Source organism: Stegostoma tigrinum, chromosome 2 (assembly GCF_030684315.1).
Source record: "Stegostoma tigrinum isolate sSteTig4 chromosome 2, sSteTig4.hap1, whole genome shotgun sequence".
NCBI lineage: Eukaryota > Metazoa > Chordata > Chondrichthyes > Orectolobiformes > Stegostomatidae > Stegostoma > Stegostoma tigrinum.
Genome location: NC_081355.1, coordinates 103,352,910 through 103,376,971, shown reverse-complemented (window position 1 = coordinate 103,376,971; position 24,062 = coordinate 103,352,910). Strand labels below are relative to the sequence as shown.

At 43.8% G+C, this 24,062-nt stretch overlaps 1 protein-coding gene across 1 annotated transcript in view; it reads left to right on the top strand.

Moving 5' to 3' along the window:
• dazl (deleted in azoospermia-like) overlaps positions 1–24,062 on the top strand; it is a 163,521-nt gene that overhangs the window by 88,418 nt on the left and 51,041 nt on the right. The window contains exons 7-9 of the mRNA XM_059641861.1: positions 6,215–6,295; positions 13,028–13,084; positions 14,092–14,214. Coding sequence (XP_059497844.1) covers positions 6,215–6,295; positions 13,028–13,084; positions 14,092–14,214 — 261 coding nt within the window. The remainder of the gene's footprint in view (positions 1–6,214; positions 6,296–13,027; positions 13,085–14,091; positions 14,215–24,062) is intronic.

Here is a 24,062-nt window from a genome sequence, read left to right as displayed (position 1 = left end):
TGCTGTAGGAAGGATGGTTATTAAACTGGAAAGGGGGCAAAGAAGATGTATAAACATATTAACAAGACTGGAAGGTTTGAGTTATGAGGAGGGGCTGTACAGGCTGGAAATTTTTTTTTCCCTTGAATGTAGAAAGCTGAGGGCTGACCTTTTAGAGGTTTATAAAATCATCAATGGCATTGATGTGGTGAAATAGGCAAGGCCTTTTCCACAGGTAGGGGAGTCCAAAACTAGAAGGCACAGGTTTAAGGTGAGGGGGAGAGAGATTTAAAAGGGACTTAAAGGGGCAGTTCTTTCAAGCAGCGCATCAGACATGTATGGAATGAGCTGTCAGGAAGTGGTGGAGGCTGTTACAGTTACACCTTGTAAAAGGTATTTGGACAGGTACGTGGATAGGATTGGTTTAGAGCGATATGGGCCAAGCACAGGCAAATGGGGCTAGTTGATTTTAGGAAATTGGTTGGCATGGAGAAGTTTGGCTGAAGAATGTTGTAGTTAGAACACAATGCTGTTGCTAACCATAGTTGGGGGAGTGGAAATCGGTGAATGTGGTGCCAGTCAAGCGGGCTGCTTTACTGTGGATGGTGCATTCGTCCACAAACAGCTGTTTCTTACCAAATGATGAAGTCATTGATAAAGAAGCTAAAGGTGCTCAAAATTTTTGAGAAGATTTGTAGCTCAGATTGTGGATGAGGTTGCAGACATTCTGGCCAAACCAGTGAGTTTGCTTGCAAGCATTTTGTGACCCTGCTATGTAACGTCTTCAGTGTGCCTCTGGTGAAGCGTCTGTGTGCTGTCCCACTGCTTATTTATATGCCTTGGTTTGCTGGCGTGGTTGGTACTACTTTCAGTTGTGTTTCTTAGTGATTTGTAAACAGGATCTAATTCACTGTGTTCTTTGGAATACCAGGCCTCCAGAAATTCCCTGGCATATCTCTGTTTGACCTGTGTGATTATGGATGTGTTGTCCCAATCGAGTTTGTGTCCCTCGTTGTCCATGTGTAGTGAGACAAGTGAGAATTGGTCGTGTCTCTTGGTGGGTACGTGGTGTTTGTGTATCCATATTGTCAATTTGCTTCTGGTTTGGCCTGTGTAGTGTTTCTCAGTCCTTGCAACCCAGAATTAAGCAAAGCAGAATAGGAGCACCTCTACAGAGTCGTCAAAACAAATGGATGCCCAAAAAGCACAATCCTTCGTTGCCTCCAAGATAGACCACAACAGGGAGACACAAATTAATCAGACTCGCTACTCACCTGACCATATATCAAGGGCATTTCAAAGATGACCACAAGACCACTCGGAGGTATCAAAGTAGCCCACAAATCAACAACCACCCTGTGACAGCTACTAACAAACGTATAGGATCTCATATCCAAAACCAGCAAAACAGTAAAATGTACAAAATACCTTGCAAGGACTGTGAGAAGCACTGCATAGGCCAGACTGAAAGAAAGCCAGTATTAACGTTAGTTGCCACTTGTCAGCACAAACTTGAATTTGAGAAGTCGTAAATGGTTGTGAACATTGTGCAATCATCAGTGAACCTTCACATTTCTGAGATTTATAATGAAGCCACTGAAATGATTGGGCCCAAAAGAACTTCCGCAGACAGATCTTGTAACTTAGATTGACTTCCAGCAAAGGCAAGCATTTCTCCTTATGTGACAGGTATGACTCAAACCAGTGGAGAGTTTTATCCTAATTCCCATAGACTCTAGTTTTGTTAGTTAGGCTAATAGGATGAAGTTGGCTAGATAGGATTGCTTTGAGTTCAGGCCATATCTGGGCAATTTGTCACACTGTCTGGTAGGTGTCATGGTCATAGCTTGCTGGAACAGCTTGGCTAGGGAACCCTGACGTTCACGGCCGACCTCATCGCTCCGCCCACAACCTCCACAGCCAGCAACCCCAGTGATTACAGCCACAGTGAACCCTGCCGCATCTTCACCATCCCCCCAGATCTCCCACTAACTGAGGACGAACGGTCATTCCTTAGTAAGGGGCTCACCTATGTCCCCCTACAACCACACATCAACGAATACCAGTCACGATTGGACATAGAACAGTTTTTCCACCGCCTTCGCCTCCACGCCTACTTCTTCAACCGGGAACCTAACCCTCCCTCCTCTGACCCCTTCACCCGCTTCCAACACAAGTCCTCCTCCTGGACACCGCCCCCAGGCCTCCTACTTTCCCTTGACCTCTTCATCTCTAACTGCTGTCGAGACATTAACCGCCTCAACCTCTCCAACCTCTCCCCCGCAGAACGGGCAGCCCTCCGCTCCAACCCCAACCTCACCATCAAACCCGCAGACAAGGGTGGCGCAGTGGTAGTATGGTGCACTGACCTCTACATCGCCGAGGCCAGACGCCAACTCTCCAACACCACCTCCTACCGCCCCCTCGATCATGACCCCACACCCGAGCACCAAACCATCATCTCCAACACCATTCATGACCTCATCACCTCAGGGGACCTCCCACCCACAGCCTCCAACCTCATTGTTCCCCAACCCCGCACGGCCCGTTTCTATCTCCTTCCCAAAATCCACAAACCTGCCTGCCCTGGTCAACCCATCGTCTCAGCCTGCTCCTGCCCCACCGAACTCATCTCCACCTATCTGGACTCCATTTTCTCCCCTTTTGGTCCAGGAACTCCCTACCTATGTCCGTGACACCACCCACGCCCTCCACCTCCTCCAGGACTTCCAATTCCCTGGCCCCCAACACCTCATTTTCACCATGGACGTCCAGTCCCTATACACCTGCATTCCGCATGCAGATGGTCTCAAGGCCCTCCGCTTCTTCCTGTCCCGCAGGCCCGACCAGTCCCCCTCCACCGACACCCTCATCTGCCTAGCCGAACTCGTGCTCACCCTCAACAACTTCTCTTTCGATTCCTCCCACTTCCTACAGACTAAAGGGGTGGCCATGGGCACCCGCATGGGCCCCAGCTATGCCTGCCTCTTTGTAGGTTATGTGGAACAGTCCCTCTTTCGCACTTACACAGGCCCCAAACCCCACCTCTTCCTCCGGTACATTGATGACCGTATCGGCGCCGCCTCTTGCTCCCCAGAGGAGCTCGAACAGTTCATCCACTTCACCAACACCTTCCACCCCAACCTTCAGTTCACCTGGGCCATCTCCAGCACATCCCTCACCTTCCTGGACCTCTCAGTCTCCATCTCAGGCAACCAGCTTGTAACTGATGTCCATTTCAAGCCCACCAACTCCCACAGCTACCTAGAATACACCTCCTCCCACCCACCCTCCTGCAAAAATTCCATCCCCTATTCCCGATTCCTCCGCCTCCGCCACATCTGCTCCCATGATGAGGCATTCCACTCCTGCACATCCCAGATGTCCAAGTTCTTCAAGGACCGCAACTTTCCCCCCACGGTGGTCGAGAACGCCCCCGACCGCGTCTCCTGCATTTCCCGCAACACGTCCCTCAAACCCCGCCCCCGCCACAATCGCCCAAAGAGGATCCCCCTCGTTCTCTCACACCACCCTACCAACCTCCGGATACAATGCATCATCCTCCGACACTTCCGCCATCTACAATCCAACCCCACCCCCCCAGACATTTTTCCATCCCCACCCCTGTCTGCTTTCCGGAGAGACCACTCTCTCCGTGACTCCTTTGTTCGCTCCACACTGCCCTCCAATCCCATCACACCCCAGCAATTTCCCCTGCAACCACAGGAAATGCTACACTTGCCCCCACACCTCCTCCCTCACCCCTATCCCAGGCCCCAAGATGACATTCCACATTAAGCAGAGGTTCACCTGCACATCTGCCAATGTGGTATACTGCATCCATTGTACCCGGTGTGGCTTTCTCTACGTTGGGGAAACCAAGCGGAGGCTTGGGGACTGCTTTGCAGAACACCTCTGCTCGGTTCTCAATAAAAAACTGCACCTCCCAGTCGCCAACCATTTCCACTCCCCCTCCTATTCTTTAGATGACATGGCCATCATGGGCCTCCTGCAGTGCCACAATGATGCCACCCGAAGGTTGCAGGAGCAGCAACTCATATTCCGCTTGGGAACCCTGCAGCCCAATGGTATCAATGTGGACTTCTTCAGCTTCAAAATCTCCCCTTCCCCCACCGCATCACAAAACCAGCCCAGTTCGTCCCCTCCCCCCACTGCACCACACAACCAGCCCAGCTCTTCCCCTCCACCCACTGCATCCCAAAACCAGTCCAACCTGTCTCTGCCTCCCTAACCTGTTCTTCCTCTCACCCATCCCTTCCTCCTACCCCAAGCCGCACCTCCATCTCCTACCTACTAACCTCATCCCACCTCCTTGACCTGTCCGTCTTCCCTGGACTGACCTATCCCCTCCCCACCGATACTCTCCTCCCCACCTATCTTCTTTTCTCTCCATCTTAGGTCTGCCACCCCCTCTCTCCCTATTTATTCCAGAACCCTCACCCCATCCCCCTTTCTGATGAAGGGTCTAGGCCCGAAACGTCAGCTTTTGTGCTCCTGAGATGCTGCTGGGCCTGCTGTGTTCATCCAACCTCACATTTTATTATCCTGAAGTTCTGGAGCACACTTTTTCACTGCGTTGCTGGACTATTGTTGAAGCCCATAGCCTTTTCGTTTCAGCTGCTTCTTGGTATCATGCAATGTGAATCACATTGGCTAAAGATTGACTTCTGTAGTGCTGGGGATCTCTGGAGGAGGCAGAGAGTGATCATCCATTTGATACTTCTAGCTGAAGGTTGTTGCAAATGTTTCAGCCTTGCTTTTGCTCTGATGAGTTTGCTCCCTCATTATCCAGGCTGGGGATATTTGGAGCCGCCTCCTGCAATGAGTTGTTCACTTACCCACCACCATTCCCGACTCCATGTGATAGGATTGCAGAATGTGGATCCGATCTGTTGGTTCTGGACTAGCTTGGCCCTGTCTATCACTTGCTGCTGATTGGCTTGTATGTAGCTCCATGGTGTCTATTCATCAGCCTGACATTTGATTTTTGGTAGTCCAGTTGCTTCTATGTCATCCCCTCTTCGCATTCTACTCGTCACACGCAAATCTACCTAGTTTTATGTTGTCAGGATCTTGGCAACATAATGCTTTCTTCCATCTTGAATAGCTGGACCCCAAGCATTGATCTCTGCAGAATACCATCTTCCACTTTGAAAAAGACTCATTTATTGCTGCTCTCTGTTTCACCTTGGCCAAACAAATTTCAATCTGCGACTGAGGTCTTCCCACCACCACCACCATCACCAACTGTGGTTGACAGGATCATAAGCCATTTTGGACTCACTTCGGACATGTCTGCCGCCATTTCTTTTCCCTCTCTCCCAGGCCAAGATAGGGTTCCCCTTGTCTTCATTTTCTAGCCCAATTTTAATCACTGTGGGTTATGGACATCACATTAATCAGCCTTCCATAGTTGCCCGAGTTGTCTCTAGATTCAAAGGATCCTCTTTCACCAAATCTGCCACCTTTAGCAGGATTCTGCCACCAAACACGTTACCCCTTCCTTCAACTTTCAGCATTCTATAGGGACTGTTGCTATTCTGACACTCTCCTTCATGCCACTCCTAATGCATCCTCACCTTCCCAGGCAAGTACAGAAAGTACAAAATTCAGCCTTTCACCTTTCTAACTTTCCAGGGTCCCTAACACAACTTCCAGGTGAAGCAGCATTTTACTTGTACTTCTTTCAATCCCATCAACTGTATTTGCTGTTTCCACTGTGGTTTCCTTTACATTAGTGAGACCAAATGAAGTTGGGCTGACGAATGTGCAGAACACCACTCTGTAAGAATGACCCTAACTTTCTATTTCTTTGCTATTCTAATCAATCATCACGCTCTCATGCTAACAGTTCTGTTGTGCGCTTATTCCAGTATTCCAATGAAGCTCATTGTAAGCTAGAGGAATAGCACCTCATTTTGTACTTGGTTGCTTTACCGTCTCGTCCTGGACTTCGTATTTGGGTACAACAACTTCACAGAGAATTCTGCCATCAATTTTGATGAAAATGTACTCGCCCATCAGCATTTTGTACAGTCTTCCAGTTCTGAAGATGAGTCCTATCATATCAGTGTTAGAGGTTTCTCCCTCCACAGATGCTGCCATTTTCCGTTTATATCCTGTATAAATTCAAGATGTTTTGTACTCTAGATTTAAAGTACAACAACAAAATTAATGGTCCACATGTTTGAGTGTTTTTTTTTCTGTCCTGCAGACTTATTCATATCCGAGTCCTCCTGCTGTGGCATTACCACAAGTACAAGTGGGATATCCACATCCTGCATATAATTATCAGGTGAAATTTCATGTTGTACAATTTTTAACCTCACCTTTGTCTATCTTAAATATAAATGATATTTAGTGTATGGACTAATAGCAATATAGACCTCAACCAAGGAAGCAGAGACTCTTTGCAAAATTAATTTAGTGGATGTTTTTTCTCCAATTGAGAGACCAATAGTACGCTTATTGGAGTATGGGAAGGGATCAGGGTTGGAGTGCGGACGTTGAGGAGAGGCTGGGTATAATGACTTTCTTCTAGCGATTCAACCAAAGCTATTAGAAGTATGGAACAAACACTGAGAATGCTGGAGAAACTAATCAGATCGAACAGCATCTCTGGAGAAATAGAGATTTAATATTTCATGCCCAGTATAACTCTTCAGGCTTTTTCTTTTCTCCATGGATGAGGCTGGGCCTGCATAGTTTCTGTGGTAATAATGGGAACTGCAGATGCTGGAGAATCCAAGATAACAAAGTGTGAAGCTGGATGAACACAGCAGGCCAAGCAGCATCTCAGGAGCACAAAAGCTGATGTTTTGGGCATAGACCCTTCATCAGAGAGGGGGATGGGGACAGGGTTCTGGAATAAATAGGGAGAGGGGGGCAGGCAGACCGAAGATGGAGAGAAAAGAAGATAGGTGAAGAGGGAGAGTATAGGTGGGGAGGTAGGGAGGGGTTAGGTCAGCCCAGGGAAGACAGACAGGTCAAGGAGGTGGGATGAGGTTAGTAGGTAGGAAATGGAGGTGCGGCTTGAGGTGGGAGGAAGGGATGGGTGAGAGGAAGAACAGGTCAGGGAGGCGGAGACAGGCTGGGCTGGTTTTGGGATGCAGTGGCGGGGGGGGGGGGGGCAAACTGGGCTGGTTTTGGGATGCAGTGGGGGAAGGGGAGATTTTGAAGCTTGTGAAGTCCACATTGATGCCATTGGGCTGCAGGGTTCCCAAGCAGAATGAGTTGCTGTTCCTGCAACCTTTGGGTGGCATCATTGTGGCATTGCAGGAGGCCCATGATGGACATGTCGTCTGAGGAATGGGAGGGGGAGTTAAAATGGTTCGCGACTGGGAGGTGCAGTTGTTTATTGCGAACCGAGGTATACTGTATCCATTGTACCCGGTGTGGCTTCCTCTCCATTGGGGAAACCAAGCGGAGGCTTGGGGATCGCTTTGCAGAAAACATCTGCTCGGTTCGCAACAAACAACTGTACCTCCCAGTCGTGAACCATTTTAACTCTTGCGCCCCCCGCCATTCCTCAGACGACATGCCCATCATGGTCCTCGTGCAGTGCCACAATGATCCCACCCGAAGGTTGCAGGAACAGTGACTCCTATTCCATTTGGGAACCCTGCAGCCCAATTGTATCAATGTGGACTTCACAAGCTTCAAAATCTCCCCTTCCCCCACTGCATCCCAAAACCAGCCCAGCCTGTCTCCGCTCTCTCACCCATCCCTTCCTCTCACCTCAACCGCACCTCCGTTTCCTACCTACTAACCTCATCCTGCCTCCTTGGCCTGCCCGTCTTCCCTGGACTGACCTAACCCCTCCCTATCTCCCCACTTATACTCTCCTCTCCACCTATCTTCTTTTCTCTCCATCTTCGGCCCGCCTCCCCCTCTCTCCCTATTTATCCCAGTTCCCTCTCCCCATCCCCCTCTCTGATGAAGAGTCTATGCCCGAAACATCAGCTTCTGTGCTCCTGAGATACTGCTTGGCCTGCTGTGTTCATCCAGCTCCACACTTTGTTATCTTGGATTCTCCAGCATCTGCAGTTCCCATTATCACATTTAAATACTTACCCAGTTCAAATGAATGATGACTGCTCCTAATAATCTACCCATTTGAGACAGCCAGACTGTCTCACTGATGCAATCCTGACAGAAACAGCCAAAGTGTTCCTTAACTTAAAAACAGTGTGTGACCTAAAAAGTGAGTCAATAAAATTGCTTTGCAGAAAAGTGGGCTGGATGCAAAAGAGAGGAAGGGATTGGATCTTAAAAGTTGCTAGTGACGCTAGAGGAGTCCTGGAAAATGAAGGCAGACTGGGTTGAAGAGAGAATGTCAGAGTCTGGGCAACAGGGCCAGCTCAGAATGGGGCAGATCATGGGGGCAATTTGCTATTTTAGGGAGAAAGAGCAGTAGAAACAGATTTGAGTAGGAGAGGGTGTAAACGTCAGGCCTATAAATGGGAATCTCTAAAGAACTGCAACTGGAGCACAGCGGGAATCTCCCAGGAATTAGGAAAAGCACCAATACTAGCAGGAGGATAGAGGTGAAGTTAAAGTTTCAGCTGCTTTCTTTTATGGGGCCAAGTGTTACAGACAGGGAAGAGAAATTACTGAAAAGGGGAAGGTTACAAGGCTGAAATTGTTCAAAACAAAATAAATTCATCTGTGTAGTTTTCCAGTTGAGATGTACTGAGAATGTGCAGTCAACTGTTCGCACAAGTTCAGCACAGCAAACACGCCAAAGAAGGTATCAAGTGAAACTGAATAGAGCACACACATTGCTTCCCTCTAATGTAATGGAATCATTCCTTGTACACTTAAAGACAAATAAGATGCAAAATTTACCATCGTCCTCTTATTTCAAAACTCATCTGGAGACTTGCGTGACCCCTCTACCAACTGGCCACAAATACATTTGGAAGTTCACTGCAGGAAATCAGTTTTGTACAAAGCCACACTGCTATAACTGTCAGATTTACAGTCATTGCTGAGTTCCTATGGGTTCAAGGAGCAATTGACTGTACATGTGATGTTCAGAGTATGATGACAGCAATCAGCCAGATTTCTGAAGTGGCAGATACTGTACACCCTAAGTTTTCAGCTTGTTTGAGACTGCAGGCAACAACTCCTGAAGGTTTGCATCCGCTTTCTGGGGATCTGTAGCAACTTCTACATTCTGTGGTATTCAGGGGTTCTGTTAATGTTTGGCCAATGGCAGTATCTCTAGGGCTGGTTCTGCGTGAAGAAGCATGCTCAACATGGCACGGCTAATGTCAGTTAGAAAAAATCCTTGGACTGATGGGCAGCAGCGCTACAGTGCTGTTCCCAGCATCCACTAGAGCAATCACAGAACAGTGATGTGTCTTTTCAAGATGTTAGTTTTTGTTTCCTGGCTCATTTCAGGAGGTGCACTGCATTTGCTGGACAAGTTTCTTGTAAAATGATTGTCCACTGAACACTGCACACCTTGTCTCACAGACTGAATGAGACTTTGAGGCAGAGGTGTACCAGCCACTTGATTCCTTGGACAAGGGGAAAAAAAGGAATGTTATGGAGTTACTGAAGGGGCAAATGCTGGTTTTGAAGAAGTCAGAGGAAAAGTGAGACAAATTAGACAGGCCTACAATAACCTGATTTGTGGCTAGATTGCAAACCAGTCATTTTTGCATGAACTTTTCTGGGCATTCAGCAGTAATAGCCTATTAGAATCCAAAGATGTTCTTGCTTTGCGGCAAATGCTTGTTTTCCAAGTGTGAAGCTTTCAGATATACTATTATAAATATTCTGGTTTTTGTCCCTTGTACTGATAAATTCCTGTTCTGTTTGCTGGCCAGCAAACATTATAGAATCAAACAGTAAAGATGATGATATTAGGGGTCTCAAGTTTGCATTGGGAAAAAAAAACTGCCTGAAATCTACACTGCTCTGCACTTCTGTCACTTGACCCATATCCTTGAATATTATGAAGTTTCAAGTATTTATCCGAGTGCCTTTAAAGTTTGGGGTTTCCACCTCAACTATCCTCCCAGGCAATGAATTCCAGATTCCCACCAGCTTTAGATGAAAAGTTTTACCCCCTCTAACTTTCTGCCTTTCACCTTAAAATTATACCCCCTTTTTACTGACCCTTCAACTTATCAGTATGGAGTTTTACAGGCTTGCATGAGGACTGCAGGTAAAAATGCTGTGCTGGTTTCCAGTGAAGTTCTGTACAGAGATGGACACCCATGTACCCAAAGTGACTTCAATTTTTGCTAATCGTCCTAATGCACTGCTGTTGTGCATGTTGGCAGCTGCACCTGAACCTCAGATGACTTTGGCAGGCTTTCACAGGTTTCCCAGTTGCCTGGGGCTCACCTGCACAGGTGGAGGAATTTGTGTCCCTGTCAAACAGAAGCTGGTGTGGCAGGACTCCTCTGGATTTACCCGAAAGGACTGTCGCTGGGTGTTTCCCTGTCACTGATCTTCCCACCTAGTAGTTTCCAAATTTGTACAGGCTGTTTCTATCTTCTTCCCACGTCCACAAACAGGACTGCCCTGGAAGATCATTTCAGCTCCACTGAACTTATTTCTTCCTATCTTAAATTTTTTTTTCCTCTTCTCATTCAATCTCTTCCCATGTTTGATTGTTCTTGATGCTTTTATTGTTCTGTATTTCCAGTTTCCTTGCCCACGTTTCCACTTCATTGCAATCCATTTACAATTCCACTTGCCCCAACAGAATGGTCTGAAGGCTTTCTGCTCCTTCTTTAAAAGGAAGCCTGCACAGTCTCTAACTATCACCATCCCTGCCAGGTTGAGTTTGATCTCACTTTGAACAGTTTTTTTTCCTTTGACTTATCACTTTCTCCAAGTCAGTTATGTGGCTATGAATGCTCTCATGTGTCCTGCCTGTGCCTGTCTCTGGTTATGTGGAACATTTTCTTATTAGAGTCAGGTCTATGGCCCAGAAAAGGCCTTTCAGTCCGTTGCATCTGCACAGGTCCAAAACAACCACCTAACTAGTCTAATAGCCTTTTATGACTTAATGTCGAACATGCATGTCATATTCTTAAATATTATGAGGGTTTCTACTCTTATCACCCTTTGTAGGCAGTGGGTTCCAGATTCTCAAAATCCTCTAGGTGAAAAAAAAAATTTCCTCACATATCTCAACCTTCTTACTTAACTCTATACCCCTGATTTTTGATTCCTCCAAGCGGAGCGATTTTGTCAACTCTGTCATAATTTTATACGTCTCAATCATGTCCCCTTTGATCTCTAGTGCTGTAAGGCAACCAACACTAGGCAAACCAGTCTCCTTTCTTAACCGAAATGCTCTCTAGCCAAGCAATATGATGGTAAATTGTTCTTGATGCTTTTATTGTTCTGTATTTCCAGTTTCCTTGCCCACGTTTCCACTTCATTGCAATCCATTTACAATTCCACTTGCCCCAACAGAATGGTCTGAAGGCTTTCTGCTCCTTCTTTAAAAGGAAGCCTGCACAGTCTCTAACTGTGACGTCTCCAGTGCTATTGCATCTCTCTTAAAATGTTGGGTTCCAGAACTGCTCACCAACTGTAACTGTGGCCTAACTGTTGTTTTCTACAGTTCCAGCACAACCACCGTGCTCATAAACTCAATGCTTAGACAAATAAACGCTAGTACGCCAAATGCCTTCACCACTTTATCCACCTGTCCTGATATCTTCAAGGCCTGCTGTACATGCACACCAAGGTCCCTCTGATCTTCAGTACTTCTCAGGATCTTGCTTTTCATCACCATGTATTCCTTTGCCTTTTTTCTTGTGCCTACGTGCATTGACTTGGGTTGATCTGCTTAGAATTGTCCCTTTTTTTGGTTGGGTCAGCTTTTCTGATGAAGGGTCTAGGCCCACAACATCAGCTTTTGTGCTCCTGAGTTGCTGCTTGGCCTGCTGTGTTCATCCAGCCCCACACTTTGTTATCTTGGATTCTCCAGCATCTGCAGTTCCCATTATCTCTGATCACACTTTTAGAAAATAGTAAAGTTTAATAGCAGCTCCTTTATAAACAGTGGTAGCAAAATCTGTCAGTGAGATTCCTATGTGAAAACTGATATTTTGTTGCCGGCCTTCTCTGCAAACAAAGAAGCTCATTTGATTTTTCCCTAAAAGTTGATGAAAATTTGGCATATGTGAAATTTCTGTTTACCTGGTATGGACTATGTCCACTTGAAGCCACCACCACCCCTCTAAATTGCCTACATATGTTGTTTAAGTGTCTTTGATAATACCTAAGAATGTGCTCAAGTCACTCTGGAGGTTAATTGTCGAAAATTCCAAGAATTGTTGCATGGATTGCTTTTTTCCTCAGCTGGTTTAATCTCTTGCACATTACATTTCTTTGTTTAGTTTTGTTTCACAATACTTTCTAGTTTCCCTTCTACAGCGTGTTTGCTTGCGGAAGAATATACAGAGTGTTAGTTTCTTTTTGGCATTCAAATAATGCTCCATGATTTTGACAGGAAGGTAAAAGCATGCAAGCATAACAGTCAGGTATAATGAAAGTTCAAGCTCATATTAGAACCTGTCATCATCCAGATGTCAATGTACTGACCTAGGCAGTGCAACCTGACCGGTCTTGCTCTTATTTACATAGATTGCTGTTAGCAGAGCTGACTGGATTCGCTGTGCTATTAATTCTTCTTCAATATAACTTACTATTACTACCATTGGTACTCCTCTTGCGTTTAGCTATGGGCACCTTTGCCATCTGTTCCGTTTGGTTCTCATTTTTGTCAGCAGCATTAAAAAAAGTATCATTTTCTAATCCCGTTTTGGTTCCAAAATGTCATTTTGAATTTAATGTTAATAGTTTCTCCCTCCATAGATGCTGCCAGATCTGTTGCATTTCTCTGACCGTCTTATTTTTGTTGCTTATTGATACACTTTGGTCATTCATCAGTATTTAGGGAAATTGCAAGGCATTGCACCTGACATAATATAGAAGGAAAGCATTCAGTTATTTTTCAGAAAAGTAAGCAATTTTTTTGTACTAATTACAGGCAACAACACAGTGGCCACCAGGAGGTCAGTGGAGATGGATGATGCCTCAGGTGATGGTAACTGATTAAATTTCTAAATAAGAAATATTTGTTCACTGTGGAAGGTATCCTCAGTCCACTGTTGACTTCTGACTACCTTATGGTAGAAAATGATTGCTTAGATCAGTTGGCTTAGTCAGCCATGATTAGGAAGCTAGTTATGTACAGGTTTATTACACAGTGCTTACAGGTTTATTACACAGTGCTTACAGGTTTTATTACACATTGTGTATTACACTTTTCTGGTTAGTAAAAAAATTAGTCAAGGGCATTGGTGTTAGTTGCTCCCTACACTCCCAGCTTAGGTGCATGTTGGTGCAATGGGATGTCCAAAGTTGTGGAAGCCTGTTTTTAAGTACATTTATTGCTTTATTCAGGAGATTATATAGAAATTGGCAAATGCAAATAAACATTGCAACTGTAATATTTTCAATTCCAGGTGGAAGTGTTTCATAACTCAGTTATTGCATTTAAGTAAAATTGTGTTACTACACCTCTCTAGATGAAATTTAATTACATTTGTGCAGCACCATTACTGATGGGAAGTATTTTTCCGTTGCTTACAAAGCATTGGATTAACATTCAGGTGCAAAGATTGTTACTGAGAAATCTGCTTGGTTGTAGTGCAGAAGAGATGATAGCTTAATGGGTATGCATTTAAGAATTGAGCGTTCTGTCCAAATCTTTCCCTTTGAGCTGGTTGGACATTACTTTGTAGTTGAAACAATCCCATGAAGTTTGTAACTTTAGCAGAAATGAAAAATAAACATCTGAATTACAGTTGCAGTTTTGTTTTTTCTTTTCCATGTCCAGTGTTGAATTTGACAAAGATGTTAATCCTAATTGTTTAACTTGGAAGTATGGAGTTCGTTCTTTCTTGAATTGTCTGTGAATAGCCTAAATTTAGATCACTTAGTAGAACTTAATTTACTGTATAATAGTTCCTTATATTGTTTCTGTAACTATACTTAAAAATTTCAATGCAAAGAATGAAAGTTTATTTGTAATTTCCCCCTCATAATTAGCCTACTGCAGGGACGTATGTAAACACCCCATACCCTGAAATGATTAACCCAGGAACTGTGTTTGTGCAGCGGGAATGTGATGCACAGCAGACTCCATCTTCACCTCTAGATACAGTTGAAAAGGTAATCAACCAACTACAAATACATTTTTTTGAAGCAGCATTTATTTGTTTCTTATGTAAAAATAATACCAAAGTGATGTGGAGAAATTTGTTGTACAATTGATCTTCTAAATGTTGGGAGTGGGTGACTGAGAGAGGAGATATTGTTTCCCTTTTAAATTTTTGTAGTCTGTTTTCAAATAGGAATCTTACTGAGAGCTGTTTGCTATTAACTGTTTCACAAAGGAGCTGCTGCTACGTTTTGCGATATTGTGAACGCTAACCCACAAAAAAGTGACATTTCAATCCATAGACTTCATTGCCAACTAGGCAACAAGGCGAGATCCTCATACAATGATGGTGATATGATTTCCTTATACAGGATGGGCGATACCCAGCAAATATAGTTAAAATAATATCTGCTTGTCAGCTCAAATCTGGAGGTTATCCATGTGTTCTATTGTAGGCTGATAACAGCTTCTATATTGGAGTTGTGAATGAAGCTGGAAACAAGGATCATTAGTGAACAAAAACAGTGCTATTGACTTTGAGGAGTCAGAGATCAATGAATTATTGAATTGAATTAGCTTTACTGTCAGATGTACTCAAATAAGTACAGTGAAAAGTTACTATTTACGGCACACCACCTGAGGTACAGGGGTACCTAGAAACAGATTCTTGAGTGCAAGTTCTTAGAAAAAGTAAACAGACAAATAAATAAGTCCAGCATTACAGACTTACAAAAGTATAAAATCACAGTAATAAATTAGAAAAAAATGAAGAAATAAAAAGTTCAGAATAACAATTCTTCCACGATAATATTTTTAAAAGAGAGAATTTAGTCTGTTGTCTGGCTCTGGGCGCAAGGATCCAAACACCCCACCCACCATGATGCTGAAGAGAAGTTGTCATGGAGTTACAGACTGATGCTGAAGCCACCAGCAGTAGACTCAGACTGATTCCACAGAAAGGATTCCTAGGCCACCACCGAAGCAGCGAAAGGAACCCAGGCTGTTCATTGGAATCCTGAGCACAAATCTGCCTTGTCTTCAAAGTCACTGTTGAAGCAGCTTAGTGGAAGAACCCACCAGGATGCAGCCATGAGGAATTGCCAGATCCATATACATTCTCTGCAGCAGCAGCCTCTCTTCTTCCTTATCCAAAGCTGCTAAAAGATGGTAAGATGAACTTGAAATCAGAAAACAAACTTTAGCAAAAGGCTGTGGCAGGCCTGATGACAGAAGCAGATGGACCAGGAACCCGGACGCTTCCTACCCTGTCGCTGCTATACAGTTAGTTGGACCAATGTTACTTCTGTTTTCTGTGACAGGCGTTACTCTGGTGTTGTTGCATCTCCATGGTTTTTATTTTTACTGGGATGGTATTTTTGCTAAGTGCTATTTTATCATCTAGGATAGATGCTCACTCTCTTTTCTGGCATTCGGTTATAGCGACCATGCATATCAAGATTGTGATTATGGGTCTTGAGTTGGCATTATTGATGCTTTATTGATTATCATTATTGATTGAGAGGAAATTATTGGGCTTTTTTAGCCAGGGCATATCTAGATAGTCTTTGCGTTGCTGGGTGGATTGCAGTTTCTTTGTATTTGAACAGATATGAATGTGACTTCACTGTTAGGTGGTTTTAAGTATTACATCCAGAGAGCTGTCACAGGTGCATAACCTTTGTTCTGTCAGGATATCTGCTGTGCTTAATATCATTGAAACAGATTTACATCACAAAAGAGGCCATCCAACCCATTTGTGCCTGTGCTGATTGAAGGAGTGAGTTAGTCAGTCTTAAACCAATCTTCCAGTTCTTGATCTGTAGTCCAATATGTTGTGACATCTTAGCTACTAATTGAATTATCTGAAAAGTGAGAGTGGGGATCTTGAGTGGAGGCCAACTGGATCATCTGTTTGCCACTTTAAGCTCAAGGCACTTTTAAACCTTTCACTTTTGTCTTTGTAGTCATGTGCTGAACCTCATGATTGTTGAGGATGGTGTCTTCAAGGAGGTCCCTGCCAAAATAGGTGTTGATCTTTTGGTTTCTGAATGGTTGGTTTCTAATTACGTCCATACCCTTTCTAGCTTTGCTATTTTTCAATACAGATACCCTAATTTCACTAGTAGCATATCGCTTACAGCTGTGCCCACTACTGCTTTTGTGTCATAGAGATGTACAGCACAGAAACAGACCCTTTGGTCCAAACTGTACACTCTGCTCAGACATCCAAAATTAATCTATTCTCATTTGCCAGCATTTGGCCCATATCCCTCTTAACCCCTGCCTATCCAGATGCCTTTTAAATGTTGTAATTGTACGAGCCTCCAACACCACCTCTGGCAGCTCATTCCATATGTGCACCACACGCTTTGTAAAAAAATGTTGCTCTTTGGGTCCCTTTTAAATCTTTCCCCTCTCTCCTTAAACCTGTACCTTGTAGTTTTGTACTCGCCTCACCCGAGGAAAAGACCTTGACTATTTGCTCAATCCATGCCTCTCATGATTTTGTAAATCTTTACAAGGTCACCCCACAGTCTCTGACCCTACCAAGGAAAATAGCCCCAATCTATTCAGCCCCGCCCTGTAGCACAAACCTTCAAACTTGGCAACATTCTTGTAAATCTTTCCCAAACCCTTTCAAGTTTCACAGCATGTTCCTTTATAGCAGGGAGACCAAAATTGAACGTATCATTCCAGAAGTGGCCTAACCAATGTCCTGTACAGTCACAAAATGACCTCCCAACTCCTGTAGTCATTGCGCTGACCAATAAAGCAAGTATACCAAATGCTGCTTTCACTACCCTGTTTGCGTGCAACTCTGCTTTCAGATGAACCTGCATTTCACGGTCTGTTTGTTTGGCAACACCTCCTCAGGACCTTTTCAAGTGTACAAATCCTGTCCTGATTTGTCTTAGCAAAATGCAGCACCTCACATTTATGTATATTAAAGTCTGCTCTTGCTTTGCTATTTGAATTGTTCTATGAATGACAGTTGGTAATTTTGCTTAATGGAGTAAGGGATGTATCAGGTTGTGATGGTATGAGTTCATGGATATAACTGCCTCGTTTAATTTTCATGAATTGCTTTCAGTCTGTTGCCTGAGTTAGTGAAAAGGAGATTTGTATTTTGCAAGGACTGAGTGGTCATCTGTCACTACAGTTGTAGTTGGATGTGTCTGCATGGGATAGTTGGGGATGAGGTTTGTTAGATTATGCCATTGTGATGGTTCTTCTCCAGGGACATTTTTCTTTCTTTGTGGCTCCACTTGAGATTTTCTGGGCTCTGTTTTCATTCTCATGAAGATGGCGCTTTTCACATAACGGAATTATCTCCTATAGTGTTGATAAGCAGGATTTTGGTCTCAAGTTTTATTAGAATAACTTATTCATATGTTCAGTTGTCTCCCTTAAATTAAACACGCAATGAAAGCAATAATGTTCCGAATATTGCAGTATTTCAAATGGTGGGACATAACTAAAGTTAATTTGTTTCCAAAATAACACACCCTACCCCTACATACTTGCAATGCCATCAACTTTAACAGACTTTCCATAGAGCAGAGAAGTGACAGCTGATGTGTTTCCAGTGTACACGTACAATGCTGGAACATTTTCAAGATGCAGTTGCAAAGCTACGTCATCTCTGATCTCAACTTCCTCCAACCCATTGCCTCACATGCAACTGCTTCCTTTGACTGCTTTCCTCTGACTAACACCTTCACCCAGACCCTGTTGGAACTCTTGAATTCCAGAACTCCCAAACAAAGGGTTGTCCTGGCATAATGTTCTGCTTACTAGTCACTGGTGGCTCTAGATATTTATCCTGGCCCCTCAATGTAACCCCAGACTTCTGTGGCTCCTGGCAAAAAAAGCCCCTGCCCCCATTATGGACCAAAAGTGGCTCTCAGTAATTTCTAGATATGAGCTCTGACTTTCTTAATTGTTGTTGTTCTTCTAGTCGGAGGATAGTTCTCTTCATGTTTGCTGCTAACAGTTTTATTTGGGAGGGATGATTCTGCTGATTGGCCACCTCCAGGAGCAAGTTTTTACAGGTGTATTAGGGACTTTGAGGGTGGATCTGCCTGCCTTTGTATTTTGAGCTTGGTCCTTTCATGACCTGTTAAAGGGCCTAGTCTGGAAATTTTGACCATGTGAGATTGGCTGGTGGTTGCAATGGAAACTGAAGTCCTTTTTCAGAATTGATTTATATTCAGGTGCTTCCCTCAGCCTCTTCCGAGTGATATTTAAAGAGGAAAATTGACTCATTGTGGAAGGAGTGTGACTAGTGATGATCAGAATTTTCCCAAAGCCTCATTTGATATGTTCTTGTGGCCTGAGGTCATATGACCCCGGATGTTGATGCCAATGTCAGCACTTGGGAAACTGTGCCATTACAGCCATCTGCCTAAGTTGAGGCACCTAGTGCATATACAAGAGGAGCATCTTGCATGATTATCTGGGCTGAGGTTGCGCTTGAAGGAAAGTAGCTAACTGATTCTAGTACTGGACTACCAATCCGGATGTTGAGAGCTCTGTACTGTGAAAGTAGACAAGGTTTGAATGTGGGTACACATATTGAAATGTGTAATTAATCTGTGCCTGTTGCTTTTGATGCAGCAAACACCTACTCACGCTTCTAAGTGGCTGCAACCTCAGCAGGGAGTTCAGGTTTATGAAACTGGTCACAGAAGAGTGAGCATGAAGAGCACTAAATTATGATCTAATAGGGCACAATGTTGTACACTTTGAAAGAGGTGGAGTAAAGTCCCTTTATCCATTAGGGCTGCAGATAAACACTAATGGTGGTGGGAGCAGATAGCTTTGATGTTTGCTGCTTAGCCTGTAGCTCCAAGGACCTGGATGCAATATTACAGTATGTCCAGTGACCTCAAAAATGGCGAAAGTGAACACCATATGTCATCAACAGTTCTAGTGGCCCAGTGCATCACAGTCCCAACACTTTCAAATTTCTACCATTGTACATAGCATTTGTATACCTCATCTGATGCTGTCACTTCCTTCTATATTCCTTCATGGAATGTAGCTGTTGCTGGCTAGGCCAGTATTAATGTCCATCCCTAATTGCCCTTAAATTAAGTAGCTTCGTTTGCTATTCTATAACGCCATTAAGAGATGGTTGCACTCCTTTTCAGCGTTACAAGCCTCACCACACCTTGCAGCTTGCACAGATTCCTAGTCATTCAGTCATGAGAGCCAAGTACTTTGCTCCATACTGTTAAATAGATTCTCCTCTCTTCTACAAAACAAGTAAGAGTACAAGCGCTTGCAAATGACAGACATGACTGCATATCCTTGCCTCAGTGGAGGACATTTGAGATGGTATCGAAGCAGCCATAGATGAGTCCTTAGTCAACTGTGGATCCAAAACAATCGATAACAGTATTCTCATACACAATCCTTCCATCCTGCTTTCTGCTTACCTCAATTTTTATTATAAGCTGTGCATGGTCTGAGCATGCTTCACCCACCGCAGCACAGTCCTCATCTTATACGTTTTTCGTTTTAGATACACAGGAGCTGCAACCTGATCAGGTAGTGAAATTTGTGAATTGGCAGAGGAGAAAGAGGCCGTTATTGCGCTGTTGGTGTTGGTACGTGACTATCTGTATCTTCTTTCTCTTCCTGTTTCATTTACTGCCACCCAAGGGGACTGTACAACATCTGAGCCAAAATCATAGAATCCCCACAGTGTGGAAGCGGGCTATTCGGCCCAACAAGTCCACACTGCCCCTCTGAAGAACATCCCACCCTGACTCATTCCCCTACTGTTACATTTCCCTATGTCTAACCCAAACACCCCTGGACACTACGGGCAATTTAGCATGGCCCATCCGCCTGACCTGCCCATCTTTGGACTGTGGGAGGAAACCTGAGCACTCAGAGGAATCCCACGCAGACACAAGGAGAATGTGCAAACTCCACACAGACAGTCGCCCAACGGTGGAATTGAACCCAAATCCTTGGTGCTGTGAGGCAGCAGAGCCACCGTACTGCCTGTCATCTCTCTCAACTGTCCTGATTTAATTTCTTATTAACAGTGCTTATTAACAATCATCTTTTCCAACCCTGCGGTCTCCGAGGTCAAATATCTCTGAATGTTAAGTGATCTCCTTGTAACCATTTTATGTAGTGACTATGAGATTATATTCATTTACCTCAATTTCTGCCATCCATTCATCTGACCTATTCTGAATGCTTCATGCATTGAGATACAAAACCTTTACACTTTTTTCTATTATTGCATTTCTTGATATTTTCATAGTTTCTTTTTGCAATATGACATTCACACATTGTGTCCATTCCGTTTATTTTCTGGTAGCAACCAACCTCCTCTCTGTATAATCCTATCTTGTCCTTTAGCTTTGTTATTATTTTCTATGTAACTGAACCTACCCCTGCACTGTTTAAGTTGAAGTTCTGGTCCCAAATGATTCAGGTGGAGCCCATCCCTTTTGGAATAGCTCCCATTTTCTCGGTACTGGTGCCACTGTCCTATGAACCCATTTCTCTCTCACTAGTATTTGATCTATGCATTTGCTTCTTTAATCTTGTTGACCCTGTGCCATTTAGCTCATTGTCAACAGTTGCAGCCGACACACAATACCTTCTCCGTTAACAAGGTGTAGAGCTGGATGAACACAGCTGGCTAAGCAGCATCAGGAGAGCAGGCAAGCTGACGTTTCAGGTCTAGACCCTTCTTCAGAAGAGAAGGGTCTAGACCCGAAACATCAGCTTTCCTGTCCTCCTGATGCTGCTTGGCCTGTTGTGTTCATCCAGCTCTACACCTTGTTATTTCAGATTCTCCAGCATTAGCAGTTTTTACTGTCTCTTGTAACAATACCTTCACCACTGTGGTGTTTAGTGTGGCTAAACTCCTCAGTGCTGCATTTGCACTTAACATGTGTCCATAGTGCTGAAAATGGTTGCTAAAGAGTTAAATTCCATAATCCAAATGTTAAAGTGAGTTGTGGAATTAAAATGAATAAATTTAGTATTTTGTTGGTTGATGTCAAAATAGTAGTTATTAAAGCTTTCAGACTCTTTTTAAAAGCCCATTTTTTCATTTCTAAATGTCATTCAGGTTAAAGTAACTGCCACCTTTGACCTGTACAAGTTCAGACCCAAAAAAATGATGGACTCTTGATAGCTATGGAAGTGGCCCTTGCAAAACCTAGTTGCAAGCATACTGTTCACATAAATGTTCAAAAATAAGACCCTTTAGTTAGTGTTTATTGTACATTGGGAAGATGCTGCATCCAGTTGCCATTCAAACCAGTTGTGTATTTATTGATATCATTCATCTTGAATCGTGTTGTGGAAGCATTGTCCAGGTGAGAAACAAGTAAATCCAGCATAGAAGCATGAAAAAATAAGAGGAGTAGGTATTCAGCCCATTGAGACTGTTCCACCATTCGGCATGATCATAGCTGATCCTCTGTCTAAATGCCATGTCACCATTTTTTCCCCCATTTTTTTAATCTCTTTCGCTTTTCTAAATCTATTTTTATTGAACATGTTCATTGTTTTCACTTCTATAGCTGTCTGTGGTAGAGAACTCCACAGGTTCACCATCCTTTTGAATGAAGACATTTCTCATCTTAGTCTGAATTGGACTGTCATGTATCATGACACAATCGCACCTTATTCTGGACTCCTCTCCCCAACGAGGGAAATAGCCTTGCATCCAATCTGTCCAGTCCTGACAAAATTTTATGTTTAAATGAGATGCCCTCATTCTTAACTCTCATGATAGACCCGGTCAACCTAATCTCTGTTCATACAACAAACATACAGACTGCTGAATCTTTGCTACACTTCTTGTCTGGCAAATATCCCTTTCATTGGTTAAAGAGACTGGAAGTGTGCACACAATTCCAGGTATGGGCTTACCAAGGTCCTATGCAGCTGTAGTAAGAAATCTTTGCAACTATACTCAAACTCTATTGCAATGAAGGCCAGCATCCATTTGCCTTCCTAACTACTTTCTGCACCTGTTTGTTTGCTTTTAATGACTGGTTTACAAGGATACCAGGTCTGTTTCCTATCAGCCTTTTCTAATCTATCACTATTTAAATACTACTGTATTACTCTGGGAAGGACCTAGAATATTGTGCACCATTTTGGTCTCTCTTTCTGTGAGGAAGGATGCACTTGCAGTGAAGATTTACCACGCTGATTCCAGGAATAGCGAGACTGACGTATGAGGAGAGATTGAATAGATTAGGATTGTTTTCGTGGAGTTCAGATGAATGAGGGGAGATCTCAAAATTCTAACAGGACTAGACCAGGTAGATGCAGAAAGGATGATCTTGATGGTGGGTACGTCCAGAATCAGGGGCCACAGTCTGAGGATTCAGGATAAACCATTTAGGATGGAGATGAGACATTTCTCCACACAGGGTGGTGAGCCTGTGAAATTCATTACCTCAGGAAGTAGTGATGCCGAAACATTGAATGTATTCAAAGGCCAGCTAGATATAGCACTTGGGCTGAGTGGAATCAAAGGTTATGGGGAGAAAATAGGATTGGTCTGTTGAGTTGGACGATCAGGCATGATTGTGATGAATGGCAGACCAGGCTTGAAGGGCCAAATGGCTGCCTCCTGCTCCTGTCTTATGTTTTTGATACTTGTGTCTTAGGGCAGCACAGTGGCTCAGTGGTTAGCATTGCTGCCTCACTGTACCAGGGACCCAGGTTCAATTCCTCTGGTTACTGTACCAACTCCACACAGACATTCTCTACATGTCTGTGTGGGTTTCCTCCCATGGCCCAAAGATGTGCAAATTAGGTGGACTGGCTGTGCTAAAATGCCCATAGTATCCAGGGTGTGCAAGCTTGGTGAATTAGCCATGGGAAATGCAGGTGTAGGGTCGGGGCACATCTAGGCAGGATGCTGTTTAGAGGGTAGGTGTGGACATGGGCCAAATGGCCTCTATTCTATTCTCCTGTAACAGCAGAATTAATGGTGTGTTGAATTTCTCTACGATTTGCATATTCTTCATTATCAATTTTCCCATTTCAAATAACAAGCTGACATTTTCAACTTCTCTAATTTTAACAATATCACAATTAGGAATAGTAGAAGGCCATTTGGCCTCTTAAGCCTGCTTCACCATTCATTCGCATCATGGAAGACCATCTCTCATATTCACTCTCATGCATTTTTCTCATAAGCCTTGATTCCCCTCAGAGACAATTCTCCCTCCTCGGTTTTAAATTGGCATGTCTTTATTCTGAGACTACACCCTCTGGCCCTAGGTTGTCCCACAAAGAAACATCCTCTTAGCGTTTACCCTGCTAAGCTTTTTAAGATCCTGTGTTTTGATGAAATCACCCCATATTCTTCTAAACTCTAGTGAATGTAGTCCCAACTTGTTTAGCTGTTGTTCTTAAGATCTTTCCAAACCAGGGATCATCCTCATGAACCTTCTCTGAACTGCCTCCAATGAATTGATATCTTTGCTTCAATAAGAAAATCACATTGCACGCAGTACTCCAGATGTGGTCTCACTAGCACAGCGTACAGTTGCAGTAGACTTCCCCACTCTATAATATAACCCTGTTGAAATACCCTTTCTGATTACCTGCTGCACCTGTCTGTTAACTTTGTGTTCCATGCACAATTTCCCTTGTGTTGAAACCGTCTGGATTTTTTTCTCCATTTAAATAATGTTCTTTTTTTCTGCCTTCCAAAATGGAAAAAAAATCACATTTTCCTACATTACATTCCATTTGTCAACTTATTGCCCACTTATGCTGCCAAAAGCATTGTAAATTGTTTATATCCCTTTCATAACTTACCTTTCCACCTGATATCGTCTGCAAGTTTGGCTACAGT